The 16,629-nt window shown below is 41.8% G+C and overlaps 1 protein-coding gene across 2 annotated transcripts in view; it reads right to left on the reverse strand.

Moving 5' to 3' along the window:
* The window catches only part of edem3 (ER degradation enhancer, mannosidase alpha-like 3), a 62,367-nt gene that overhangs the window by 14,940 nt on the left and 30,798 nt on the right, over window positions 1-16,629 (reverse strand). For both annotated transcript variants that reach the window (XM_034180202.1, XM_034180203.1), the window contains exons 8-19: window positions 10,872-10,977; window positions 10,613-10,710; window positions 9,383-9,508; window positions 8,688-8,771; window positions 8,391-8,474; window positions 7,894-8,018; window positions 6,663-6,834; window positions 6,419-6,564; window positions 6,155-6,299; window positions 4,594-4,785; window positions 869-1,034; window positions 74-259 (exon numbers count right to left, since the gene is read on the reverse strand). In XM_034180202.1, coding sequence (XP_034036093.1) covers window positions 74-259; window positions 869-1,034; window positions 4,594-4,785; window positions 6,155-6,299; window positions 6,419-6,564; window positions 6,663-6,834; window positions 7,894-8,018; window positions 8,391-8,474; window positions 8,688-8,771; window positions 9,383-9,508; window positions 10,613-10,710; window positions 10,872-10,977 — 1,630 coding nt within the window. The remainder of the gene's footprint in view (window positions 1-73; window positions 260-868; window positions 1,035-4,593; window positions 4,786-6,154; window positions 6,300-6,418; window positions 6,565-6,662; window positions 6,835-7,893; window positions 8,019-8,390; window positions 8,475-8,687; window positions 8,772-9,382; window positions 9,509-10,612; window positions 10,711-10,871; window positions 10,978-16,629) is intronic.

A 16,629-nucleotide genomic window follows, 5' to 3' on the forward strand; every position in this document is an offset into this window, starting at 1 on the left:
CTCAGTGGGTGGAGTGACACAAGTAGACTAATCAGACAGCTGAGGGGAATAAAAAGGAAAGCTAATGTCACACCTCTGTCTCTGGCTTTGTCGCTCAGCAGCACCTCCACCTCCCGGTATTCCTTTAGGGCCTCCAACAGGATGTTGCCCTCCTTGTGGAAGAGGAAGAGGAGAGGCAGGGTGATTTCATCCGTGTTGCGACCATCACCGGCCATCTGAAACAGGGGGGCGATGTCACTGCTGCTGCCCTCGTTGTCATCTGGCAGGCGTGACAGGCGCAAGAAGAAAAGAGAAAGACCCGTGCAGATGGGGGTTTTTACTTTTTTTAATGTTATTCATTGGTTCATATCGATACGTCTGTCTACTAACACAACTGTTTTTATGTTAAGATTTCAGCTAATCTCCATCAAACATCTCAAGAAGCACCATTACATTTTGCTGTTGCATAAGTGTAGATTTTGCATAAATAATCTAATGTCAGGATATTTTTAGTTTTTTTAAAGGTTCATAAGTTTGAAAGCTGGCTGTCAAACATAACAGACATGCAACAAGTGAAACTGTGCAATCTGTGATGAGGATTTGATAAGGATCCAGATCTCTACGATGACACCACCAGTAGAGCTAAAAATATCAAAAAGCTGTGGATTATGCAACCTTTTAGCAGAGAAGCAAGAGAACAACTCCTGTGCAAAATTAAAGATTTTATTTGGCTTGTCTATTTATGGTTATTGGTTTTAAAATTACAAGTTGCCCTCTACTTCTTAGTTAACTTGCAAGATCATAATCAGTTTGCTGACCTCAACATAACCTATTTATCTAATACTAAGTTGATGCCTTTAGTCTTCCAACATTAACTACATTTGCTCACCAATGACTATTCCTCCAATGGCACCGGCCTTCTGAATGTGTCGGGCTTTCTCTGCAAACATACACTGACCCCTCTGCAGCAGGGCGATGTGGCCCTGGACGTACTCGGCATTGGTGAGCTCAGCACAGCCACTGTAGGGTTCAGCGACAGTCACAAAACCTCGTACCTGCACAAAAGAGGAAGAGCCAGGCAGGTGCATCATGTTTAGCTGGAAATAACTCAATTACCATGTAATACAAAATACCCAGTGGTGGGCTGTCAGGGCCAGCAGGGTCTTCTCTGCTAGCCCTGGAAAATGAAAAAGTGTAAAATGTCTCAATAAACTATTTAGTTTGTAATTTATTTGTGTAATCTACAACTGAGTTGCTTATATTGGTATTGTTGAGGTTTAATTGTAATTTCCTACTTTAGAAGGTGCCTTGAACACCCCTGTGGAGCTGTTCCTCCTCAGGACCTGCTGCACTGATTCAGCTGCCCTTTTGTTCAAAGGCCACACATATGAGTGACAACTGGCATGACTGACAGAATTATCAGCCAATCAAAATTTGACATACAATGACAGTACCTCCCCCTGGCCTTGCTGGGTGCCAAGCGCATCCCCCTGTATTTTCCGAGGGTGCTGCATGTGAAGTTGATTTTTAAAAATGGCAGCTGCATCTGCTTCAGCAATTTCAGTTGACCTCATCGCTGATCTACTAAAAAAAAAAAAAATCACCTTTTTCAAGTTGTTCTTTCACGGATAAAAATAAATAATAAAAAATGGAAAACCCACACCAAACCTGGATTCACCAACACAGGCCAGTAAGAACTTTGTAAGGCATTTTAAAGACTGTAACTACGAGTGGCTAACAGCTAGCACAGAGCACAACAAGCTGTTCTGCTGGCCGTGTTTCCTTCCAACTCCAACAGAGGGACATGGAACGACACTGGTTTTAGCAGTTTAAACAGCTTAACAAAGGCAGCACTTAAACACCAAAACCCTGATCATGTCATGCATTTGAAAACATATGGTGAATATCGAGTGGATTTGGAGCTGGATGAGCAGAGGAAACGGAGACCAGCGTTCACAACAACAAGGTCAAGAAAAACCGCTACATCTTGAAGTGTCTTATTGACTGTGTCGTCTTTTTGGGGCAACAAGAACTGTTTTTCTGGGGACATGATAAATCCAGAGATTCACTAAACCGTGGGAATTATTTTGACTTATTGACACTGCTGGCAGACCACAATAGCGGCTTGTGACATCATCTTGACAGCCACTGTTTTTACAGGCACGCCGGGGAAAATCAGAATGACCTGATCAGTGCAACGGCCGAGGTGTTGAATGAACACATCACAGAGGAGATTAAACACACAAAGTTTGTCACAGTTGATGAAACGACTGATTTCAGTCATGTGGTGCAGCTCTCCAATGTTCTCAGGTATGTGACTGAAACAGGAGTGAAAGAAAGATTTCTCAATTTTGAGGACGTTACTGATAAGAAACGAGCACAGGATCTAGCAGGACTCGTTCTTGATTTACTGGAGAACTACAACTGCAAAGTGAAGTTAATGGGTCAGTGTTACGATGGAGCAGCTGTGATGGCATCGGGGCTAAATAGAGTGCAGGCACCCGTAAAAGATGCACTTCCCCAAGCGCTCTCCTAGCACTCCTAGCACTGTTATGCGCAGCGCACACTTTTAAATTTGGTCATGTCCCAGGGAACATCAAAGATCAGAGAATGCAAAATATTTTTTGCAAATCTCAGTGGATTGTCAGTGTTCTTTATACACTCTCTTCAGCACATCCTTGATCACGCTGAGGATTCTGATCAGGAAACAGTTCACTGTGCATCAGGACACTTGGCACAGATAAAAAGTTTTGAGTTTTGTTTTTTTGTCTTTTTGCCTTCATTGGGATTTCTGACATCGCAAGCATGTTGTTTCGCATTTTACCAAACAAAACTTTGGACGCTGCAGTTCAGTCTGGCCAGAATTGATGAATTTTGCCAAAGTGTTGAGATAGAGAAAGCAAAATTCAGCGACATTTTTGAGGAGACCATACGAGCTGTAAGTGCACTGAGCACGCCCCGTGGGAAGCCTGACGCATGGGCACACTACAAACAGCTTCACTTGGCCGTGACTGATAACATTCTCACACATATCAGGAACAGATTTGAAGATCATAATAAAATGAGGTTTGCTGGACTTTTGGATGCGGAGTGGTTTAACACATTTAAGCAGACATTTCCTGAGGCAGAGCTCCAAAGTTTGACAGACAGTTACGGTCCTTATTTTGATCTTAATAGACTGAAAGCTGAGCTCAAAGTCATGTACAACATGTCAAACTTTCACAGCAGAAGTATCAGCGACCTCCTGGCTTTTCTGAAGAGGACGGGCCTTTCGGACATTATGACAGAACTGTGTGCGCTTGCTTGTCTGATCCTGACCATTCCAGTGTCCGCGGAGCGTTCATTCTCAGCCCTCAAACGGATAAAAACATATGCAAAGAACACAACTGGAGAAGAAAGACTATCTTCTTTGGCATCCCTGTCAACTGAGAAGGAACTCCTCAGCCAGCTGAAGCAGTGAGGACACCTGCAGCACGTCATTATTGAATGCTTCGTAAAAAAGGACACATGCATGGATTTTATTTACAAGTAATGGCTGAGTGTTACTTTTCTATTACACTGTCATAGAGGCTATAATGAGCATTTTTCCTTTTAATTGTTCATGTGCTCTTTGAGCGTATTGACTGATGTTGAGCTTAATTGGGCTGCACTTAAAAGTTTTGCTGCATTGTATTTGTGTCTCTTCAATTATGTGCGCACTTGTGGATTTTGGCTAACTGTGCATTGATATATTGATTAATAATTGATTGATATACTCATTGGGATGCATTGTTGCTTCACTTGGCGTATTTTAATGTTTTGCATATTGTTGGATGCCTGTGGCACGGTGTGACGCGTGGTTGTTGTCTTGTGCATTTTGTTTGTCTACTGAAGGCCCTGACTGAAACCCCACGGCAAACCACTGAAAATACTTTGGTCTTAAAAGGACAGTTTTTTGTTTTTTTTTTTTAAATATAACTGGAATTATATCAAAACACTTTGTAATCAATCCTCTGACTGCCTGATGCACTTGACCATTACACAGAATGATCAAAATCCCTTCTTCTACAAACTAGATAAACTGGACAGGAAATACACAGGCATCAGAGCACTTTCTTTAAAAAATAAAAATAAAAAAAATCAGATTTTTGGGGGGGAATTAAAAAAAATGTACAGTATAATTATGAACATGTTCTTGTATTTTCTGATTACTTACAACATATTATTCTGGTGACATAAAATGTAATTACTGACTGTGTACTGTGAATGACAACTATGCTAAAAGTGACAAAAGTGACTGGAAAAAGCTTCACTTGCTCAATGCCCTGAAAGTGAAAGTAAGATACAGTATGAGCAGATTCTGTGAAATGACAAGCTACTGGGTAGTTGGGATCAGCCCGCCTAATGGAGCTTTAATGTTCACGGATCCTTTGTTTTAAACTGACTGTAGTTTTTCCAACATTTATGTTGTCACAGGGGCACTTCAGCATATATCTTGGTTTAAATTTGAAAGAAAAAAAAATTCAGCGAGAGCAAATGATCTGTGAGAACAAATGAGAAAAAAGTAAGTGAAACTCTTTGGAAAAGCAAACAATTAGACAGCTCATTTCAAGCCTGGCTATAAAACCCACTTACTCCTGTGGAACCTTTGGAGAGGTCTGTGCCAAACTGTGCTGGGCCAGCGGTCAGCACAACTCTGCCAAAGAACGGATGCGAGACGATTTGAATGGCCCTGGGAGGCAGCTGTTCTTTCTGCTGTTGGCTGGATAGCTCCATCATCTCCTGCATAAAGCGCATGCCGTCCTCTGCTGCCACCGCGCTGACCGCCTACACGTGGGTTTGCAAAAGTGGGAGAAGACAGAGATTGTTCTTTGTTAAAGGTGCTCAGCCACTTCCAGCAATGTGCATTTTCTTCAGCTAACAGTTTGGAGTTACAGGCATAGCGTCTCTCAATCTGTTTTCCATACCGTTTAGGTTCTGTGTTACACAACACAATCCACGTGTCTGTTACTACACAAGAGCAGAGGTACAATCATGCACATGCATGAAAACATTCAACCAAGGAAGACACTAAAAAATATTGGAAGCTGTACAACAAAGTGTTTGACATGACTGTTATGCTCTTATTATTTGTATATATAATACTTATGGACTGAGCAGGTACAAATGATCATGCTTAAAACAGTTTTTTTTGTTTTTATTAGTAGTCCATTGCGCAGTGAATTAATTTAACCACCCAAACAATGACTGTCTCTGAAACAGCTTTTACAGTGCCCAAGGCCAAACATTTGTGGTACTGTAATTTTAACTAATGATGAACTAATACATCCAGCAAATTTTCAGTTGTTTTATATCAACATGAAATATAATGCAGCTTCAATTTGCTTGTCAGATAAAAGTGCATGGCATGAAGCACAAATAGACATTTAAAATCAGCCAAACCCACTGACTCGTGCCCATCTGTGTGTGTATTACCCTCATATCTCCACCAGATGGCAGGTGCTATGCTTACATTACATACACTGATCCCCGTTGGCAGTTTATACAGTACCAGTCAAACGTTTGGACACACACTGAAGGGTAAAGAGTGTGTGTGTACACACACACACACACACACACACACACACACACACACACACACACTTCTGTAAAATGTACTTCAAAAGTGACTGGCCCACTTTAAACACTCAGGAGTGAAAAAGAGCAGTACAGTATTGACCAATCATTTCCTCTTTAAAACAAGTTGTGCTTTTTTCAAAATCTGTTTGCATACAGAACACTCTACTGATACACAAGGCGTGTCAGTATGCTCGAATACAAATAAGGTCTTCAGCTCGAGGCCTGCTCTCATTGTATATCTTGAGTTATGAAAGGCATTCAGAATAAGATCTGAATCTGAACTTGTCATGATTTGTGGAAGTAAAATCTTAAAGAAAGATGACACTCTACCAAGACTGGATTAAATCAATTTCATTAAACATACTGAAAATGTTGGGTGTGGCCTGGTGATTAAACCATTACATTTTGAGGGGAATTTGCAAAACAGAATAAACCATTTTACTAATTAATGTGGTTACTGCAAAATTATTCAACCTAGCCATAAAAACATGTTTTTTGTTAATGTAATAGTGCAATAAGGAGTATTTTTGGGCCTTTAAAGCGTGTGTCTGTTTACCGTTAATGCTAAACTGTTCACCTGCGTAGCATGCTGGACCAGCTGCACCCGGCCATCTTTCAGGTGGATGAGGCTGACCCCCATCCTCCTTAATAGTTCCAGATGTTCAGGATTGTTTGCCATGAAGTCCTGAGCCCTGAGGGGAGGACGGCCCATTCCGGGCTCCCTGAGCAGAAAAGTAAAAATGACGAAACATACAATGAATGACAGCAAAGAAATGCTGTTAAATGTTCATGTTTAGCTTTAAACATGAACAAACAGAGATGGCATCGTCTTGTTGCATACCGGTACGGAGCAGGTCGGGGGCAGCTCTTGTCCACAGCACTACGGATCGGTTCTCGCAGGTTGCGAGGAAAGGCGGGGTCAGGAAACATAAGTCGGGTGTTGGGGCAGATCCAATCAAAGTTCGAGTCGTCCAGCTCCTCTTCTGACTGAAGTAGCAAGTGTATGTGAAAGGATTTGTGACAATTGCAATATGAAAAGTCAACAGTGTTTTTAGATTGTATTCTTACACTGTGAACTGATTTACCATTCTATTCAAGGGAAAAGCTGAGGAGCGAGGGGTCATGGAGAGTGACAGGGGCAGCAGGTGTGCCTCCGTCGTGAAGATGTAGTCCTCCACATCAAACGGCAGGTCCTCCGAGTCAGCAAACATCAGGAACAAGTATTTAAACATCTCAGCGAGGAAGAATGAATCCATTCTGAAAGTTGACAAGATCCAAGATAAGCCAGATTTTATTCACCAGCAGCTCATAATGACCAAACCAGAGTTAGACTGATGCCTTAAGAAGATGGTTTAACTCTGCACATTATCAGCTTTTCTCACAAAATGCTGTCTGGCAATGGTAGGACGTCTCTACTTGTAGGTGCACTATGCTCGACATACCTCGCTTTCCCTGTCAAAATTGAGTGCGTCTTTTGCCTCACGAAGAACCAAAAAAGCTCCTCATGGATTATGACCAACATGTTCAGAAGCAGACCATTATGGACATAAATGCTCACATTATTCAAACCTCACAATATCTACAGTGTTCCTGTGATATTCCTGGAGTTAGACTACATCATTTGGTCAATGATTTGCATTTTCTTGTTCATAATAACCAGTTCCAGATTTTTAAGGGGGTATTTCAAAACATTTGTGCTAACACTAACCCCTACTAATCTATAGAACTGGGTTCGATTCCCAGTTGCACTACGTGCCTGTGTCCTTTGACAAGAAACATCATCTGTATTGTACCAGTCCACCCAGCTGTAAATGGGTACCAGGCTTGGTTGGGGAAGTAAATGAAATCCCTAATCTCTTATCCGCTTCACTCTACAGCAGTGGTTCTCACATTTTCCATTTCTCACCTGCTCTGCCACAAGATGATTGGCTCATTCAGGACTTGATTGGCTGAGCACACCTGAATGAACTAATCAGCTTGTGGCAGAGCAGGGAGACAGAAAATGTGTAGGACAGGTGGTACTTGAGGTCCAGCTTGAGAACCGCTATTCTTTGGGATCTGGAGGTAACAACTGGCCTCAGGGCCTACACTGGACTTGCATCTACTTCTTATATGTAATAGATACTGGTGGAACTTGTAATTTGTTTTTCTCTGAAGTGACAGTGCTGATATGAAGAGCTATATTTTACACTTGCTGTTGTTTATTGCATGCTCCACAAACCACCAGAATTTTAAGTTCATACAGCCAGCTGGTAAAGAACCCTGAAAGCTAGAAGTAGATCTTTGTACAAATGTATCAAGCCCTCAGATTCCCACCGGTCCTCGTGACTCCCCGTGCGAACATCCTTCATGGCAGCAAATCCACAGGGAACACGGGCAAAGCGATTGAGGTTGTCAAGGATAGTGCGTCCTGCTTCCAGGTAGTACGGGTCTCCAGTGGCCTGGGAGAACGAGAGGACAACAGTATAACGGTAACATGTGCAACATCAATGATGAAGCGGCTTGACTTTTCTTTCAGATCTGTCTGTTTAAGGATATTCTGTTCCTTCATCTATTTTTATAAAGCCCCAAAGGCAAAGGATTACTGTATGTTAATGAACTGCACTAATTAGTAATTTGTATGCTTGTGGCTTCTTAATAAATGCAAGGATGGAGAGCATTTGCACATTGCAATTTTGGTCTGAAACTCAGAAATGTAGCAAAATTGACAGTTATTAACTACTGATAGTGAAGAAATCATGGTACATGACATGTTTAACCTGTAGCAGTGAGACAAGAAGTCTGCATTCTGTCAAGATGCCTTGTTATATTACCTTGTAAAGAAAATAGGTGCTCTCTGCAAATTCAGGCCTCAGGGGATGTTGGGCCCAGTGAACCCTGAAATCAGTAGTGAAGGCCTGGGGAAAGAGGAAGGAGGACAAACCACTGTAATTATGACAGACAGCTCAAATTTACCGCCATGTCACAAAATATAATCTTGTTCTGGCAAAAAGATCTAAATGGTGTTAATTGAACTGATGAACACATTATACAATGTCCTTCATCATGATATTAGGCAGTTTGAGCCAAAACGCAATGTTTTAAGATGTCTATAAAGTGAGGAAAGTTACCTCTGGCAGGAAGTTGTGTTTCTTGGTAACTTGATATAACATTTCATGTGTTTCAATAGCAGGGCGGATATCTCCCTTCAATACCTGGGTCACAAACAGAACAAAACAAATGGCACAAGCCTCTCCAGAGAGAAAAAAAAAAATACTACCATTTGACTTTCCGAGGATCTCAGAAATACTGAGTCATGTTTTAAAAACACATTTCAGTCATGCTTTTTTTTTTTTTTTTTAATCGAGCTTGGTGCTGACAGAGTACTTGGAAATTCTACAGAAATAGAATTAAAGTCAGAACAAATTTTTAATGGCGAGTTAAAATACGGCCACATTTGGCTGTCACTGTAATTCTGTTACCATAGAATTGCCCTACTGTTCAAATCTTTTAGACACATTTAAGGCACCTAAACCTTTTAAAAACGATGTAATTCTAAATTAGATTTTCTGTTGAGCAAGTGACAAAGAAAAAAAAATACAGTTATAAAAATTCTACAGTGCCTGAAACGTTAACAATACTGCCTATTTTTATTGTTTATGCACACAATATAATTTTACACCCTGTACACTTAATTGCATACTTTCAGCTGTTTTTTTATATTTAAAGCTGTACTGTTTTTTTTAGATTATTTGTCACCATAAAGCAATCAATTTAAAAATGTATAATCATAAAAATGTATGATTATTATTTCATGCATTCTCACCTGCAGTCCAGGAAAGAAGGCGAGTAGGGAGTCCATCCAGGTGCGAGCAGGAAGCAGAGGTTTGTGGATGTGGACATCTAGCAGCAGAGGAGGCTGGCTAATGTACTTCATGATTGATGCATAGTGCTATATCAAACACGGACAAAGTGAAAGGATTGCAGATACAGATTTACCATGACTAAAAAAAATGAACAGAGCATATAAACTATGAAAATATATAGTAATTTTTACATAAAATAATCCCTGTGAGCACAAGAAATAAAAAAAATAGTGCCACAGACATTACAATTTCAGCTAGAAAAGTGGGCAACGGCCAAACTCCAAAGATTGTATCATGGTCAAAAAAATAAATAAAATTAAATTTAATATATATATATATAAATTTAAAAACATGTCAGATATGTTTTGGAGCTACCTACTAGCTACCCTTGTACCAAATTCCAGTCCTCAGTATCTTTAAAAACTACTGACAATGGCTCTAGGTATCATTTTCATATGGCTGCCATGGCAGCACATATGTTAAATCGGATTGCAATGCCTCAAACAAACCTTGGTGTCCTCATGGGTAGGAACATGCACACCTAGTTTGAGCTTCACTGGTTCAGTGGTTTTGCAGAAGATGTTTAAAGTGACAACTGGAAAAGTGGATGTGATGACAGTCCAGGGGTCATATCAAGGTCAAAATTGAAAATTTCATAAAACATATTTAATATTTTTTTGGGCTTGCCGACTGCTACAGATGTAGCAAATTTCAACTAAACTGCTAGATAAATGGGTGACAAATGGATATATGTGAGCTTTTCAAGATGGCCGCCATATATGAAATGGGATTGGAACACCTCGAAGTAACTTTGGTGTCCTCATGGGTAGGAATGTGCGCACCAAGTTTCAGCATCATTGGTCCAGCAGTTTCAGAGAAGATGATGTTTACACACACCAACAGACAGATGACCCACAGTGTTAGCTCACCGGACCTTTGGCCCACATGAGCTAAACAGGGCTAAAGTTAATGTTTAGATTTTTTTTTTTAAAAGCCTGATTTCTGGGCAAAATATCCTGTTGAAACTGAATCCTTCTGCACAAACTTAAAATATAACACTTTCTCACATGCTGAAGACCATTGTGATGAATCTCCATTATTACAGAAGAAGATATAAAATATATATATATGTATGTATGTATGTATGTATGTATGTATGTATGTGTGTGTGTGTGTGTGTGTAATCTCACAATATTGAACCGCTGTAGAAACAGGTCTTCTCCCAAGAGAATGTAGCCCTTCAGCAGGTATTCATAGTAGGAGTCAATTCCCGCTCCGACTCCGCTGTCTGGATAGACAAACATCACGTAACATGTATTAAGTATTAAGACAACAGAAAACTGATTATTAACTGTTCTGGTTTCCCCTTTTTCTGCTGTCCCTCCAAATACATTCACAGCCAGACCAAAAAACAGCTGTCGTTATGTCATCACGTCTCAGCTGTCTCACCTCTGCGGACCCACTCTCCAGAGTGGATGTTAATGGTTGTTCCGACTAAATTGCTGTTCCGCTGTCTCTTCTCCCACAGAAAGTCAAGGGCTCTCCTAGCATGGGCCTACATGGGTGCATGATAGGATGCATTATTGATTAGAAAGAGAAATCAATGGGCAGTAGCTGTCCCTTTGTTTTTAGGATTACACTGATTGACTCAGCACTTGATCAACAGTCTGCTGCAGCCATAAAAAGAAGTTTCCAGTTGTGTAACTTTGGGACAACATAATAAAATGTTTCAGTGACACTTTAATACACAAAGCTCAGCCCTTTATTACACCAATTAGAATAAGATTAATGAAGAATTTAAAAATTCCATTGACATTATCAAATAGCAAGTAGTTAAAATGAATACAACAAAAAAGAGAAAACTGGTTGCCCATCATTTGCCCCTCAGTCACTAACGGCAGGTGAAGCATGTGGGCAGAGCAGTCAGGTGGCGGCCTGTCAGGTGATGGATGGATGGCCATTTTTACCTTTACACTTTACTGAGGTTATAGTGTCAAAACAGATTTCTCCTTATCTATCATAAATACGAGGTCTGTTAGAAACGTATCGGACCTTTTTATTTTTTGCAATAACCTTATGATTTGAATCATGTGTGATTGCATCAGCCAAGCTTGAACCTTCGTGCGCATGTGTGAGTTTTTTCTCGCCTGTCGGTTGCGTCATTCGCCTGTGAGCACGCTTTGTGGGAGGCGTGGTCCAGCCCCCTCGGCGGATTTTCACTGTCAGGAAAATGGTCGAGCGACTGCCGCTTTGCTGCATCAAAATTTTTTCATAAACTGTGAGAGACAGCCAGGAGGAAACCATTCGGAAACTTCAGATGGCTTTCGGTGAAGATCTTATGGGCATCACACAGATTAAGGAGCATTACAACTGGATTAAAGACGGCCCACAGCGGCTGAGGGCGCGCCGCGCTTGAAGCGGCCATCGACAGGCTGAAACGACCAGATCATTTCCAAAGTGAAGGCTGTGTTTATCCGGGATGTCGTCTGACTACCAGAGAAATGGCAAGAGAGGTGGACATAGCACTTTTTCGGCACATTACACTGTTACAGGAGATTTTGTAATGAAAGACGTGCGGCGGAATTCGTGCGTCAGGACAGAGCCGCTAATGGCGCAGAACAAAAAGCACCTCCGTGTTGGAAGTCTCACGGGACATGCCCAGCTCTTCCACCATTCGGAAGATTCAGACGGCTTTGGGTGGCTTTTCTGTCGAGTGAGTATCCAAGAAATTGTCGAAGAGCTGAGCATGTCACAACATGTCCTGTTAGACAAACACAGAGGTGTTTTCGTTCCGCACCATTAGTGGCTCCATGGCGAATTCCTCCGCTCTTGTTTTCATGACAAAATCTCCGGGAAAGTGCTATGTCCACCTTTTCTGCCATTTCTCTGGCAATCAGACGACGTCCCGGATCAACACAGCATTCAGTTTGGAAATGATCTGGTCGTTTCAGCCTGTCGATCACTGCTCAGTGTGCGGCGCGCCCTCCGCCATTGTGTGCCGTCTTTAAACCGGCTGTACCACTCCTTAATCTGTGTGATGCCCATAAAATCGTCCCTGAAAGCCATCTGAATTTTCCGAATGGTGTCCACCTGGCTGTCTCTCACAGTTTCTGGAAAAATTTGACGCATTGCTGCTCCAGCCGTTCAGACATTTTCCTCACAATGAAAATCCGACGAGGGGGGAGGACCAGTGCTCACTCAAAGCGTGCTCACAAGCGAATGACGCAACCGACAGGCGTGAAAAAACTCACGCATGCGCACGAAGGTTCAAGCTTGGCTGATGCAAGCACACATGATTCAAATCCATAAGGTTATTGCAAAAAATAAAAAGGTCCGATACTTTTCTAACAGACCTCGTACTGTGTGAATTTATTGTGGAAGTCTGAATGATTTTTTTTTTTCTTTGATGCACAGGTAAGGTGAAGTGGTGTCCAATGGCTAGTATACTGGTTTCCAGAGCAGAAAGTTCCCGGTTCAAGACCATCCATGCCTATTCGCCATGTTATGTGGAGTTGTGACAGGAAGAGCATCCACTGTAAAACTTGTGCCAAATCAACATGTACGTAGATAAGCCTCTAATCTGCTACGGTGACCTCAAGTGAAAACAAGGGAGAAGTTGAAGGAACTTCCTTTTTTGATGCACAAAGTAATCAAGATCAAAACTAAGATCCAGGCTTCCAATGACTTTCTGAAATTGGCCATCAGAAGTTTACCTGTGAGCAGTAAGTGTCAAACTTATAGAGACATTAATTTATCTCAGCAGTGACATTTGTGCCTCAGAGTCCTCAGAGTCATGAGGTTGCCGGACAAAGGTGTTTTGTTTTGCCAATACCCTTATAGGACAACGAAGGTCCAAGTATTTTGTGTCATGATTCTTCTTACTGTATGGTAATGAGACCTGGATGACAACCAGTGACCAGAGACAATGACTGTATGTCTTTGCTATCAAGTCTCTCTAGAGGATGCTGGGAACAGCTGGAATGATTGTCAAAGGAACTGTTACTTAGTGAGACTAACATGAGGTATATTTTTTGAATTTGAGGGAACATCGGTTACAATATTGCTAGATATTAATTTTTAAAGTTTTCAGAGGTGTCCCCTTGAGAAGTGATTGTCAAAAATCTTTGTAATTTGTGATGGCTGTGCAAAAAAAAAACAAAAAAAAAAAAAAACAATTCCAATTAAAAATAAAGAGATGCACAGACAAAAACTGTTTTATGTTACCAAACCCCCCCCTCCCCCCAAGTTTCTACAATTCAGGGGTGGGGGTTCCTCAACAGGTGTGTAACATCGGAATCAGCTTTATTGTCCAAGTATGTACAAAAAATTTGACTCTGGTTTCACTTGCTCACAGTACTATCACAAAGCCAGACAAGACATAAATCAGGACAAGGATAAAGTAAGGAGTAATAAGAATTAAAGTGACTGCAGCTTAAAAAGCAATGACAATAGTGAGAAGTGGGCTTGTGGATGATGGTGAGTATGTACATTATATGTGATACAGATCTCTATGCATATATGGACTCTGATGAGTGTTCAGTGTGTGTCGTAAGCTGAGGTTTACTGGTCACGAACACTATACAGTGCATCCAGAAAGTATTTACAGCGCTTCTCTTTTTCTACATTTTGTTATGGTACAGCTCTATTCCAAAATGGATGAAATAAATTTTTTTCCCCTCAAAATTCTAGTCACAACACCCCAAAATGACAACATGAAAAAAGTTATTTTGAAATTTATTAAAAATAACCAGACTCAGAGTGGCAACCCTCTACTTGGGCCATACTACCGACACAATTTACAAAACAAATATACAGGAAACTTTGGGAGCCCATGCAGTGCACAAGACAGGAGCCTTCCTCTCCTCACCAGAGAGCTCACTGACAACATCATTCTCCTTCTTCATGTCATCTTCCACTTCTTTGCCTTTCTGCCTCAGGGCATTTGACTTTGCAGCCCTGTAACGTTGGTCCTTTGTTCAGGACCAACCAATGTTCCTGCTCATCAGCATCTTTTGTTAATGATTCGTAAGTTTGCGTCAGTTTTTGAGCTGCTTCTTTGCATCATTTAGTTCACTTTCTTCTTCAGCCCTCTTTCTCAGTTTCTTTTGATTCTCTAGTTCTGCCTTCTGTGCCTGCAGGTGGGATGTGTATCTTGCATCGCCGGGCCCCTTCACACATAACAAAAGTGTGGCAGAATGGTGCATGAAGGAGGAGTGGAATGGCACTCGTGGAAAATTGGAGCCACACTCAAATGCCATGTACAGCAGATTCAACTTGCTTCTGACAGATTGTTTGTTGCTGTGACGCCACTCTGAACTTCACACGGTTGTATACGCTTCTTTTATTTCTGTTTAGCACTCTTCTGGTTATTAACTGTATCGACTGAACGTTATTTAACAACAGTCTTGTTGTGAATCGCTAGCAGTAAGCATTCGCTAGCGGTTAGCATTCGCTAGCTAGGTCGACACCTCCCCTCTCCGTTGTTACTTTAGCTATTTCTTTTCGACCCGTTTAATACTTCTGTTCGTTTTTCAGTTGAACTGCTGTGAATTTTAAGTCATTTTTACTCCTGTGTAAAATCTTAGGCGCGGCTAGCATTTTCGCTAGCGGTTAGCTTGCGTTAGCTATTTCTGACCCTTGTCATTTTTTCATTTCATTTTTTTACACTCCTGTTAGTTAATTAACTGTTTAGTGTATTTTATAGCTGCTGCTTTTTTACCTGTTTAATACTTCTGTTAGTTTTTCAGTGTAACTGCTGTGAATTTTAATTCATTTATCTGTGTCTGTGTGAGCCTCAGGAGTGGTTAGCTTATCCATTATTGGTTAGCTCGTGTTTGCTTGGCTACATTTTTGAATTTCTTAGTGCACAAAGTACACTACTAATGCTACTTTACACCCTTCGTAAATCCTGCGTGATGTTGGAAGATAGGGTGGCTCTCTTAGAGAGCCGTGTCCGTAAGTCAGAGCAGCTTCTTAGCGCAGTGGAGTTAGATGTTACGGGCACTCCAGATGAGGTCAGTGTTGGGCCGGCTAGCGAGCCCATTAGCATCAGCTTAGAAATGCCGGCTGTGGAGGACGGCTGTCGGACAGTGGCTAGGCGGAGGAAGCCCCATAGGGCTTGGTGCCCGATTGTGGCACCCCGATCACACTCACCAGTGCAAACTGTAAATCAGATCTCCCCCTTGGATTTGTAAGATGTGAATTCTCTGAGTCCACGCGTGACTTCCACTCCTGTCTCCAGGCCGAAACACCGGACTTTAATGATAGGGGATTCGATCACCCGCAAAGTCAGGTTACAGATGCCGGCTGACGTTAAATGTATTCCTGGGGCCAGAGCTCCCGACATTGCATATCATCTTAGGGTGCTGACGCTGCAGAAGGGAAGACAGACGAAGGAACATGACATGAGATATAGTCACATAGTTAATCACGTTGGCACCAATGATATCGGGATGAAGCACTCAGAGGTCACAAAAATGGACATAGAGAGGACTTGTGACCTTGCCAGAAATATGTGTCGGCATCGATTAATAGTCTCTGGTCCCCTCCCCTCCCGGGGTACTGATGAAGCGTTTAGCAGACTGACATCATTAAATAGGTGGCTGGAGCAGTTTTGTAGACAGCAAGGCTTTAGCTTTATTGATAACTGGCCTTCGTTCTGGAGCCACCGTGGCCTGCTGATGCCGGACGGCCTCCGCCCTACTGGGGAAGGCGCCGCCATCTTGTCTGCAAACATAGATAGAGCTCTACAGGGAGGGTAACTTAAGGAATCTACAGCAGGCCACGGAGCAGGTGATTAGAGACCCTGCAAGGCTTATGACAAATGTGGGTGTGGAATCCATTAGCTTAGCGGGGAAATTAGTGCAGAAAATCCACTATGGTGATAGTGCAGTTTATCTGACAGGGAGGGAATTTCAACAAGTTGAGACTGTGGCCTGCTCCCGTAGACGTGTCCATAACAATCATAGAGGGATATGCTTTGCAGACTTAATATCCAATACTATATTGGATCATGTTGAAATTGAGGATGGCCCAATGGTTGTTCCAGCAATATCAAAGATTTCATGTCTGCTACCTACAACGCGTGTGGAATGTCTCAAACCTAAACCTACTTCCAGGCATCTTATATATGCCACTCTGGAACCACCCCTAAACCCAAACAGCTCAACTGTCAACCCCACTGAGGTCCTTAGACTGGGTCTCATTA

The sequence above is a fragment of the Thalassophryne amazonica genome, chromosome 10 (genome assembly GCF_902500255.1).
Source record: "Thalassophryne amazonica chromosome 10, fThaAma1.1, whole genome shotgun sequence".
NCBI classification, from domain to species: Eukaryota; Metazoa; Chordata; class Actinopteri; order Batrachoidiformes; family Batrachoididae; genus Thalassophryne; species Thalassophryne amazonica.